The sequence below is a fragment of the Cyprinus carpio genome, chromosome B11 (assembly GCF_018340385.1).
Source record: "Cyprinus carpio isolate SPL01 chromosome B11, ASM1834038v1, whole genome shotgun sequence".
NCBI lineage: Eukaryota > Metazoa > Chordata > Actinopteri > Cypriniformes > Cyprinidae > Cyprinus > Cyprinus carpio.
In genome coordinates this window covers 5317153-5329948 of record NC_056607.1, presented here as the reverse complement: position 1 = coordinate 5329948, position 12796 = coordinate 5317153, and the positions used below count along the sequence as shown (strand labels likewise).

The following is a 12796-nucleotide window of genomic DNA, read 5'->3' as shown; positions in this document are numbered from 1 at the left end:
CCTCTATTCTTTGCCAGGGACTGGAAAACACACTGGTGGGAGGGGAAAAAGATGCAAAAATTGCTGTTGGTGGTGGAGATGTAATTTATTCATGAGCCTTTGCCAGCAGCTGAGGGCCTTTTGAGCACCTGTGAGCTGTGAGATTGTTATCTTAGATTCCTATTTAAAAGATGGCACCACAATAGAAGTGATGTCACACAAATACTGGCTTAGATGCCGAGCAGGATGGCAAGTATAAGCCTGTCTGTATTTGACCCCCCGGACCTTTTTGCACCCATATTAATCATCTTATCAAGACCTCGCAAGGGTCTTCATTTGGACCTTACCCCTTCAATTCCCTCCGCTTAATTGCACCCAAATAGGCCTATTTCTGGCCCCGTTGACGCAATGTGAGAGAAACACAGTAATTAAAGCCCCAAATCACAGTGAATGGTGCAGTTTGGCTGACATTATTGAAAACATTCTTTTTGTCTGTCTTTGTTCTCCATGGCAGCTTTGCCTTCCCATCTGGTGCATTTACTGGTCCTGGTTACCAGTGCAGAGATCCAGTTTGCATCCCTTCCTTACCCTGGCATTGACTTCACATCGCCTAAAGTGGTTTTGTTGGCACTGGGTGGTAATTAGTATGTGCTACAGGGTCAAAGTTGAATAGGGGCACCACTTCTTCTCTTTGCTGTGGTGCTGAAGGCACCACAATTAAACCTCAAAATCAGGAGCACATCTGTGCATAGTCACGTCCACCCACATGCCCATCTGTATGCCCGCATGCTTTAACATGGCCTTTACAATCATGACTCACTCCGGAGGGGAAGGGGAGGCGAGGGTGGTCGTTGTGCCAGTGTGAGGCTGTTTCCGCGCCCACTGATCTCCAAAGTGGCGCCTGCCTCTCACCCTGGAGCTTAAGACCGCTCTTCTTAAGTCGTCCAAGAAAAAGGGATGAAAACTGCTTAAATTGCTTTTAATAGACTTGCATCCTGGGGGAGAAAAAAAAAATATGGCTGCGAGGATACAGCCGCTACTCAGAGCAACAAATATAGCAATACTTTGTGTGATTTTACTGCATTAGTACACTTGTTCTGTGCGCTGGTGTTTCTTGGAAATGGTTATTTGGCTCAGAAAAGTGCTGCTGCAGTCGGACTACTAACAACAGTGTGTACTACCTTCCTGTCAAAATAAAAGAAGGAAGGAAGGGCACGTTAATTGCATGTTTTTTTTTTTATAGTCCCCTTTAAAAAGAAAGAGATTAGCCACATCGTTAATTTTTTTGCATACAATTTTTAAACAAACACTGAACATTGGGCTTTTAGGCAACAGTAAATATGTTTGCAAATCATAGCTGACTTTTCTGTGGTTGAACTGTGATTCAAAAAGTTGGGAAACATACTGAACTTGTTCACTTCGGCTCTTGGGAGCTGTCCACACATCAGTGGTGCTGAATGTGCACACATTCCTACAATTCTAGGTCAGAGTTTGCATTTTTACACTAAAATAATGTGAATTCACAATGGATCTTTGTTGGACAAGTGACTTGATGCTTTTGATTACTAATGCAATGGATAGTGCGACATATTTCTTAACACTCTGATGCATTCAATATGAAAAAAGAAAAAAGATTCTCAGTGTTTCAGTATATCTCTCTTTCTAGCAAAATTGTGGATGCATTTTGGGAGAATTACACATTTGTCCTGTGCAGTAGAGAATGGGGTGAATATTACAGACGTACTTCACCACTTTCATCAGCTTTAGCACAGAATCAGTCTCATTAGTGGAGGGTTTGCATCAGATGGTTAATAAATTATAATGTAATGTAAATAAAGAATAATGTAGAGGAGACAGAGGTGAACATCATGGGAGCCATATTTCTGAGTATGAAAAAAATTCTGGCTAGATCCAACTCTAAATTCTGATTGCATGAGCAGATTGACACACACACACACACACACACACACACCCACCCACCGGTGACTAAACATCAGCTGAATTCTGTGTTAATGTGAAAAGTTGCTATAGCAACCTTATGGCAACTATACGACATAATTTATTTCATATTTTTTTTTATATAATTAAAGATGTAATGCTGATATTTGATAAAATATTAATAATAGTATTGAATCAGTAAGTCGTAAAAAATAAAATAAAAATACCACCAGTGTCAAAGAACAATCAATGAAAGCTCTTTTTTTATGTTATTGCATAAATATATAGATTAGAATGATGTCTTTTCGCACAACAGCATTTAGATTCGGCTTTTATTCAGTTGTAACTCAACCCCCACGCAGCGCTATAAGGAATCGCTCATCTTGTGTGTGGTGGAGAGCGCAGTAGTACGCATGGGCGTGTTGGAGATAGTAGGGTAGGGCTGGAGAGCGCTGGATGCTCTTAACGAGCGCACATGTAGAGCACTTGATGTGCAGAGAGCTTTCTCTCTCTAGTGATGAACCGCAGCTGACCACCCGACTCTACAGCACAGTTTCAGAGACTTCCCCCCGACTTTAACCCCATTCAAGTTTCTTGAGTTGTAGGGGGGCTCTTCATTAATACCCTGGCCTTGTTAACTCCGGGTTGGTCCGAGCGGGACCGTGAAAGCCTCCGCGGGGCTCCGTGGAACTGCCCCGAGCCGCGCGCGCTAATGGAGGGAGACATCATGGACAAACTCGAGGACATGGCTTCGGTCTACGAGTTCGACCCGCTGACGGGGAACATCCCCGCCACCAAAGTGGAGATCACAGTTTCGTGCAGGTAGGGAAAAAATAAAAAATAAAAAATCAGCCTCGTTCATACTGTTTAGAGAAATTAACTGAAAACTTATAACTGTCGGGAATGGCACTCTAATGAATTGAATCTTTAAACGTTGCGTATAATAGTATAGCATAAAAACAAAAAAGCATATATTTATAAGACAGAAAACGTTACATGTCTAATCGACTAGAGATTATTTGCATGCGTGTATAGTTGTACTCGTTTGCAAGGGGATTTTTATGAATTAGGAAGTTTTTGGTTATGGGTGGGGACAGTTGCCACTGCCAGGTAACCAATATATGCATGAATAAAACACAATGCTGCTTGTTTAAAGTGTTAAAACTGTTAAACAATTTCTCATTTACTGTACTGTATGCAGAGAATATCCATAAACCAGTATTGTGCATTCTACATCTCGTTTGCCTCTCTTACTCTTACACACACAAGACTATTATATGGATTTCTTCATGCAAAAGTTCACAGTTGTGAGATATTGGTAAGGAATATGTGTAAATGCATGTGTTTTTCTCTGTGGAGATGCTAGAACATCTGTGCTGGATGCATGCACAATATGCTCTGTTACTGTGCTCTCATATTCATTGAACATTCTCGGCTTGATATTGTCATGGGCTACTTTTGATTTAACTGATTCAACGTGCATTTTTGTTGTAATATTGTGTTGAGTGGTAATGGACTAATTGAATCTAGATTATGTAATTAGACTGCAAACATCAAGTTGGTTATTTTAATTCATATTTTTATGATGGTGTCCCTAAATTTTAAAAGAGCTGCCAGAGCCAGAGGTTGAAAGAAGTTCAGCGGACCTTCATAAGATTTTTGAAAGGGGAGCAGACAGACATAATCCCAGCAGCTACTTTAAAGATATAGCTGTCTCATTCTTTATTTGACTACATACAGAAATAACTTTCAAGGAGACACACAGAAAATATCACTGAAATGCAGTCCTTGCCTTTCAAAAACGGCCAAAATATACTCACCACAAACTTTCCTAGTTCAGCAGTCTAACTAGAATGAAAGGATGGCTATTTGGGATTAATTTGCAAATTTTTGATGAAAAATTATCAGAATTTTTTCATGCAGTGTTTTTCACACAACACCAAATAAATAATACTATTTTGCTGTCTTACAATATTAATTTCTGTAATTTGTAATCAGCTGTACATTACATTTCAGAAGGCAACACTATATTCTTTAAGATTTTAACTGTAATCACAGCAGTAAAATTTCCTTCCAGGATTTCAAGCAATGTTCAATATAAAAGAAAACTGATCAGCTATGTAATAGTGACTTATTCAAACATCAAAAATTTCACTCACATGAATATTTATTTTTATGATCAAAAATGGCATTCTGTAAGTGCCTTTCTTTTGTGCACAAGTATAAAGGTGTTATTTAAAAATGAAATCTAAATTCCATTGTACAAAGTGATGATACATGAGGCAGATTCCTAAGAGATGATTAATTGCATTTAAATGAAAACGAATCTCTGTGGATAAGTGCAATTATTTTGTGCCAGGATGATTTGTCTTGATTTGAAGCTACTTGCAGATAAAGGAAGAGCGAGAAGTCATTTGTACACGGGTGATTTATAACTGCCTGTAACTGTGGACCATTTATCCTTTTCCTGTCTACTCCAGCATGTATTGCTAACATGCCATTGATAAATAGTGGACAATATTGAATTGTAGAACCCTTTGAGGATAAACTGTGGGTGAAAATACCAATGAATAATAAGTGTGAAATCCTTTGGCTAATCTCCAATACTCTTCTATTATATGAGTCATACAAAAGCAGCATTTTATTTTCTTTGAGAGCCTGGAGTTAGAATGAATGCTACAAAATAATGCTATTTCAGTTTTTATGCAATTTCAACATGCCTAATACAGCGCATTATGAAGTGAAGAGGATGTGTGGATTGACATCAATCTGAAAAGGAGGATGAGGCATCGACATGATTCCACTGGTTTCATGAAACAGGAGCTTCATTTACCCTAGAGACTTCGATTGGCATTCCCGTCACATATAGAGCCAAGAGCTGTTGTCATAGAGTGACAAACAGAAGGATCAGCAGATTAAATCTATAATAGATTTCACCAAGTTTGCATTCAAAGTCCAGCCAAAAGACTCCATTACATCTGACTAGTCGTGTGACGGTTGTGTGGTTTGTAAGCTAAATGAAAACCCTGTGTGGTCGTTCAGTTTAACCTCTTTCATTATCAATGAGATGTTCTTCCAGTGCATGTGTCATTTTGATGACTTTGGACATAATATGGCAGTGGCTTCCCAAGCAATCCCTGTACTCTTACCATTTTTCTTCATTCAACATTCATGCCGCATTAACAATTTATTCGGTTCCTTCTAGAAATGTAAATATTAATGTTCGCCATAATCTAAAACACTCAACCCACCCACTTTCTGTATATATAACACATCCAAATCTCTAATTGGCATCAAGAAACACTTTGAGCTCATCGTACAGTCCATATAGTTGTGTGATCAAGAGTGTTGCTTGCTTGTGAAGAGCATTTCATTTCTTTGTTTTTTACTGTAACTAGACATGTCCTGATTTTAATCGCAAGCGTTAAATTATTCAACATCTTTTCAAAAGAAGCTTGAAAGGGATGTGGCGCAAAGATCAAACTTGTGTTGATTGTCTTCAGAGAGACAAGGGGAGCGCTGTGATGTGCACTCTGGGGTGTAGCCCCCCTTGCTTTGTTCTTTTATGGTTTTTAAATACTTTATCTGTAAAGTGTAGGATTCACTAGCATCTAAAGCGCACAGTCTATGTTTCCACCAGAGACCGTACCTGTTTTATTACCCAAGATAAACACAAAAATACCTACAATATGGTTCACAATGCAAAGAATCCCCTCTGCTTTCATATTCTCTGTGCATTGTGGGAGGCGTGATGTTTGATGATTGATTGCTTTCAGCAGCCAATCACAATACAGATAACCATCAGTGTGAAATGTCAGCGTGTACCTGGGGACAGATCTCTCAGAGCCATTTCCCTCTCCTGACGGCTCTTCACTGTCAGTGATTCACTGTTCTTCTCTGGATTCTGGGGGAAATAAAAATTACGACCTGTCTTTTGGATGTAATTACTGTGATTTTAGAGCAATTACTGGTTGGCTCATTAAAATCCCTGTCACAATGATCATGCATCAAAAACCTGTCAGAGAAAGACCCTTACCCGGGGCGGGTGAGATAAGGCTGGGATTACTGTAGCTGGATAAGGCGGAGAAGCCAGATTACACCTCACGCAGTTCTAGACTTTTCAAGTGCTGTCGACAAAAGGAACATCGAGGATCTGTTTTCTTTATCAGAAAGATTGCTGTCTGATCACAAAGATATGTTGTCATCAAAAGCAACACCAAACTGCTTTATTGACCTTCACTTGAAGTCCATAAAGCCTGCTGTGTTCCGCTTTATAATATAATATCATACAATACACTACAATATGATATAAATAATATAATATAAAATTCCAAATTCAAAACATCTCCAAAAGGTGATTAAAAACAGCATTTTTGATCATTTGCACAAATGTTTAATGGCACCAATAATACTCTGACACCAAGAATATAAACTGACTTGGAACTACCTGTGCATTAAACGTTTTAATGCAAACCTGTTAGCCAATCAGAACTGAGTATTTAGACAGACCATGGTATAATACAGTATGGAAAATATTTTCCTGCCCCATTCTGTGAAAAGATGCTACATCAGATGACAAAATGAAGTTATTTCAAACACTCGACTGATGTTGTGGAGTTAAAACATGTTATAATGTTCTCCTGTACAACAGGTTCAGAAATGCTTTCACATTGCAAGTAATTACAACGGAAGATGTTTGGTGCGTGTTGCTTTTTCAAATGCAAGTTTTCAGCAGGGAGGCGTAGACTCATGGGCACGCACGAACAGAGCCAATTCAGAGAGAAATAGAAATGACTAAAATTACTTAAACGCAAAACCAGAAAAAAACACAATTCACAAGCATGTATTGAACCGTCGTTGACATATCGAATGGTTCAATATTATATTGAGAATTGTGGCAGGCCTAATTTCTACAGAGTGGTTTGTAGCTTAGCTAGCTAGATTTTTTTAATAGCTTGCCTACTAATGAGGTGATTTAGCTGATGCTTTATGCAAAATACTTACAGAACGTTTATTCCCCTGGAGAACCCTGGGTTAAGTGAAAGGTAATGATTTATGGATCGCACCTTGTGGGTTTGAACCAACAAAAACTTTCTTGATGTCATTCGTGTTCCATTGAGCGCTGATGCTTCATTCTCCCTTCTCAAAGAACCTCATATTATGCAACAGTTTCTGAAACTTCTGTCGTCTGGTTCAAGGTCCCTTAAGAGTATCCTGAACCTTGGATTTACTGTATTTTCTCCCACATTAAACAGTCTCTCCAGGTTGCTACGCTGGGCAGCGGGCAATGATGCTTCGCAGGCAGGTAGCATCGCTTGTGCTCCATTTCTTCAATTTGTAACCCTTAGGCCCAATCCCAATTCTTATTTATACCCCTTTTTTATACCCCTCCGCCTACCCCTTTCCCTTGTGCCTTGAAACAGAGTGTCAAGGGGTAGGGGTGAAAATATTTCCCTAAGAATTGGTCATCTAGCTCCTACAATAAACACACCTATACCTTACACTTTACCTTACCATTCTATATTAATGCGCTGCTTACTGAGACACACACACATATCAGAGATAAAAGTGAAAGTGAAGTGACGTGGCCAAGTATTGTGACCCATACTCAGAATTTGTGCTCTGCATTTAACCCATCATAGTGCACAAAAACACAGCAGTGAGTAGTGAACAAACACACACACACACACACACACACCGTGAACACACACCCGGAACAGTGGGCAGCCAATGCTGCAGTGTCCGGGGAGCAGTTGGGGGCTCGGTGCCTTGCTCAAGTGTCTCACCTGAGGTTTTGAAGGTGTAGAAAGCGCTGGTTTTTCCCTCCCATAAATACCGTAAATACACTCTAAAAACTGCTGGGTTGAAAACAACCCAATTTGGGTTGTTTTGGCAACCCAGCGCTGGGTCAAAAAGGGACGAACCCAACGCTGGGTTATTTTAACCCAACCAGTTGGGTTAGTATGTTTAACCCAGCATGCTGGGTTGCTTTTTTTATGGTTTAAAATTACTACTTTGCAGGGTTTTAAAACCAGAACGGGTGTTTTTTATCACTGTTTTTCAGAAGGAAACCGACTGTATTTAGAAAATAATCGATTTTGCATGTAATGCTTGATTTGTGAGCTCAGCGCCGCTTTGCAGCCGTTACCGGAGAATCCTGTACCTCTCCCGCTCTAAAAGCGCCTCCTGCTGGCAGAAAATTAACTTGCGGAATGCCGCGACTAATTGAGTGTAAAGCTGTGGGAAACAGTGCATTGCTAGGCTAAAATGAACCCAAATTGAGCTAGGCATTAAACCTACAAATTTTGTTCATTTTAAAAATCACTTTTACACACAAATAATAACTATCAAAAGGTATTTATTAAAAACAAGAGAAAAGTCAAAAAGTAACATGCATGTAAGAAGAAATGCAGAAAAGTATGGCATTAACAGCTACAGAGTTCATAAATAAAGCATTGAACATTTGTTGAATATAAAACTTTTAAGATCAAATTGGACTTTGTTAAATTTTATATACTATATAAAAATATATGAAAACACTATTATACAATAAATGTACAATTAGTTAACTTCTTTACCAACTATTCTAGCATGACAGTACACAAATAAACCACAACATTAACACTGATATTATAACATTTAACAGATGCATGTGTGTGTGAAAGAATGTGAGGTTTTGAAGGTGTAGAAAGCGCTGGTTTTTCCCTCCCATAAATACCGTTACACACAATTGAACGTAACATAAAACAAATGATTACTTTTTATTAACATCTTTATTAATGCCAATAATGCTTACATTTATGTGTCTTTTTGTTCGCTCAGGCAGCTATGTTGCCGTTGTAGCTGGTTTATGCTGAGATAATTCATACACCTTCGTTTGAAGTGTGGTCCCGAAAAATATTTATTTTGAAGGGCTATCTGGCCCTTCCTCTTACCCCTACCCCTCCAACTAAAAGAGAATTGAGACACCCCTACCCCTTCATGTGAATGTGCAAAACAGAGGGGTCGGGGAAAGGGGAAGGGCTAATGGGTAGAAATGGGATTGGGCCTTAGTATCTTCTTCAATTCGCCCTGCCCTCTGCTAAATACTGAACTGAGTGGGTGGCTTTCAGTCTTTTAAGCCTCTCTGCAGATAGTCTTTGAGGGGTCGTTAGAAAAAAAAAAAACTCTCTTTATGTGAAAAAAAAAACGAAACAAAAAAACAAGCGGAATGGCAAGAAAGTTGGAAGCAAAGAAGGACGTCTTTGAGGTGAGCAATGTCGACAGCCTGCCCACATTCGACAGTCACTCTAATGACAAAAACATATTCAACAGACAATCCGCCATGAAGATGCAGTCCACTGAAGCACTGAGGAAGTAAACAAGAAAAACCAACAGAATAAAATAGATTTCTTGAAACAGAATTGTGGTTGTCGCCGCCGATAAGGAGCACAGAATGATTGGTGTTCGAAGTGGAGGCAGTGGCAACCTCGGAAACCCCAGCGGAGATCTAGTCCGGCCTGAGCTGTTATGATCACAAGCAACATTGATTTTTCTGATCCTCAGTGGTCTGACCCTTGTTTCCTGTATTCTAACATGCAGACACATGGCAATTGTCAATCTTGTCTCTCACAAACAGATGTTCAGTATGGCTGACTGGTGCTTTTTATTATTTTTTTCTGAAGGACGTGGCAGAGATGCCGTAAATAACTTCATCCAATTGTTAATTTTCTCGGTCATGGTTGCCATGCCGGCAGAGAGCCTGAGTTTTCTTCATTTTGATTTGAAACAGAAGAGCCACTCAACTCTGCTGATTGTTTTCTCTTATAAGTGATTTTGGAAAGCATTCTCTACAAATCCATGTCAGGCTGGAAACTAAATTCTTTTGTTATTGAAAGCATCATTCTGTACTCTGGGTGTGACCTTGCAGTGGCTTTCTGTATTCCATTAAACTAAAGAAACATTAGTACCTCTTTTAAAGATACAACTTGACCTTATCAGTATTGATTAAGTTTTTAAGTCCAGATTCAAGGTAATTACTGTTGCATAAGTCTAGGACGTAACCATTTCTTGAACACTTTATATTAGTTTTATAAAGTATAAAAAAACAGTAAGAAATTCCTGGTCTAATTCTAGTTGGGAAGTAATCATTTTGAACTATATGCAAATCATTTTAAAATATGCGCACACATACACTCTTATTTGTATGCCTAATAAGTCAAAAAAGCAAAACGTTTCGTCTCATCACATCCAGTTAAAAACTGCATGAATCATATAAATTATACCAAATTTTCAATTCAAAACAGCAAAATTTAAGGATAAAAAGTTGAGTAGATTGCATCACTGGATGTTACTGTCGGTTTTCAAATATGAAATATTTTGCGTTTAAAGCTGAAAAACACGCTCTGCTTCTGTGAACCGCAAACCCTGTGTACATTGTCCAATAAGTAAGCTTCATTCCCTCAGATGGCAAGAACTGGCTGAAATGAACAGATCTTATTGGGTGGTTTCTAGGATTGGGACACAAGTACTGTACATTCTTGTGTCGTCCAATTCGTAATGAGTGAATCTTATGAGCTTTATCTTTAGTGAATCAAATATATATAGTGTGACCAATAAAGCCTTACTCCTGAACAAATGATTCTTATGAATGGTTATTCTTAGTGAATCAATTAGCTTACAACTTAATATTAGCCATGTTGTACTTATACTGTGAAACTGCAGTTTGACAAAACAGCTCAAACCTTCTTGTAAGGAAATTAAAATAGCATAGTTGCATCAACAGATTAATTTTTATACCACTTTTGCATTTAATATCGGGTAGGAATTTTGTTGGGTTTGGTGTAGGGGGTATTTGCAGTATGAGTGACACTTCTGGACATTTGAATTCTGAATTGCCACAATACGTACCTGAAGCAACGTAATAAAAACTCCACTCACTGGATGTTTCCCTTTGAAATTGCCTTGAAACAGACAGCAAGTTATGTAATATCAGTCATGCAGAAATTTCACCACAAGTACGTATTCCAATGAGCCTGGGTTGTAAAATTTTTTTATTGCAGTATTACCAACCTGATCTCATGAAGAAAACATACCTGTGGGAAATTTTTCGCATATGCGAAATACGTATCAATCAATGTATTCAAGTACATATCACTGCAGTTTCCAGCAGAAATAAACACTAGAGGTGGTAAAACAGTGAACACTTGTAATCAGTTTTGTACACAGCTATGATTACAGCTCCATATGTTTCGATTTCCGGACATGACAAGCTTGCTCAGTAGCTCAGCTGGCACAGAATTGGACTTAGAATGCAGAATCCTTGGGTACAAATACCATGAAAAACATGACTCACAATGAAAGAGCTGAAAGATGAGAGATCAAAAGCAAGCTTGCAATTGCGTTTTTATGTCACATTTTTCATACTGTCTTTTTTTCATACTATCAGTTTTGTTCATAATATTGGGTAGGTTTAGGTGTAGTGCAGATGGTACATTATTTCAAAACGTCATGGAGCATTAGAATTATAGTGCTATTCAACAGACTTTTCAAGTCAGAGCCGGGTGACAGACAAAACCAGCGTCACATAAAATGTAATATATGTACCAGGGAAAAAAAACAAAACACTCTTTTAGCACCAATCAGTGGACATTTCACATCCAGTATGTCACGAAAGATACATGGTGCTATGCATTTTGTGTCTTTCAACAAAAATTCCCGCAGGTATGTTTTCGTAATGAGATCAGGCTCAGTATAACAGTACAACAGTGATAATCCAACAATGAGCACGTTTACGTGCACACCTGTAAACTGATAACTCACAAATATCAGCTTATTAAAATAACCAGTTTTCCTCGGTTTACATCCTCATCAGTAACCTGACAACGCAAGTAAGCTGCGTTTACATGACTTTATTTATAAATCAGGTTATTTCCCTTTAGTGACGTCAAAATATAATCATCTGGGTATCTGACTCTGAGTATTTCATATGTTGTCGGTTGTGATGTTAACTGAAGCTTGCAACAGCTCATATATTATCCTCCCATGGAGTTATAATGCAGCGTTTTGACTGAACCACTTCTATTTCTGCTGCACAAGATGAGAACACTTTTATCATTTTAATGAGTCATGAAAGAGTCTGTTTTTGTGATAGATGTCCTTCTTTCTTTACTGCAAAGTGTTGCTCTGTCTAGATGCGCTTAAATCTGCACTAAGGATGTGTTCCTGTCGTGTATCACACATGCGCACTTCTATAAGCCTACAGAAAGTGGGTTATTGCATTCACATACTGCGCAAAATTAGGGTAAGAGACAAAAACTACCTCTGTCAACCTGTTTATGCTTACGCATTATTTTAAAAGAAACTGGGTTCACTGTGAGAAAAAAACTGGTATCTAGATTTGTCAAAAAGTTTGGTCTTACTAGCTTCTTTGATGTGTCTTTATAACCTGAAAGGCATAGTTCAGCAATAATGAAGATTCTATCATCATTTACTTACCTTCATGTCATTCCAAACCACTTAGACTGTCTGTCCTCTGTGGAAAAAAAACAAGGATATTTTAAAGGGGTCATATGATGCGATTTCAAATTTTCCTTTCTCTTTGGAGTGTTACACACTCTTGGTGAATAAAGAAGATCTGTAAAGTTGCAAAGACTAAAGTCTCAAATCCAAAGAGATATTCTTTATAAAAGTTAACACTTGTCCACGCCCCCCTGAAACGGCTCGTTCTAACACGCCCCCACATATCTACGTCAGTATGTGGGAAGATTTGCATAACGCCGCCCAGATGTTCACACAAAGAAAGAAGGCGTACCTTTTATTCTCGTTGTAGTATTGTTGTTGCCGCCGCCATCATGTAGTATAGACACTGTGTGTTTCACTGTGAAAGTGAAACTACTTT

At 38.6% G+C, this 12796-nt stretch overlaps 1 protein-coding gene across 1 annotated transcript in view; it reads left to right on the top strand.

Moving 5' to 3' along the window:
* The first annotated feature begins 2314 nt into the window (after positions 1-2314).
* cpne5b (copine Vb) overlaps positions 2315-12796 on the top strand; it is a 165014-nt gene continuing 154532 nt past the window's right edge. Inside the window, exon 1 of the mRNA XM_042733626.1 lies at positions 2315-2739. Within this exon, the coding sequence (XP_042589560.1) occupies positions 2630-2739 (110 nt within the window). The 5' untranslated portion in view covers positions 2315-2629. The remainder of the gene's footprint in view (positions 2740-12796) is intronic.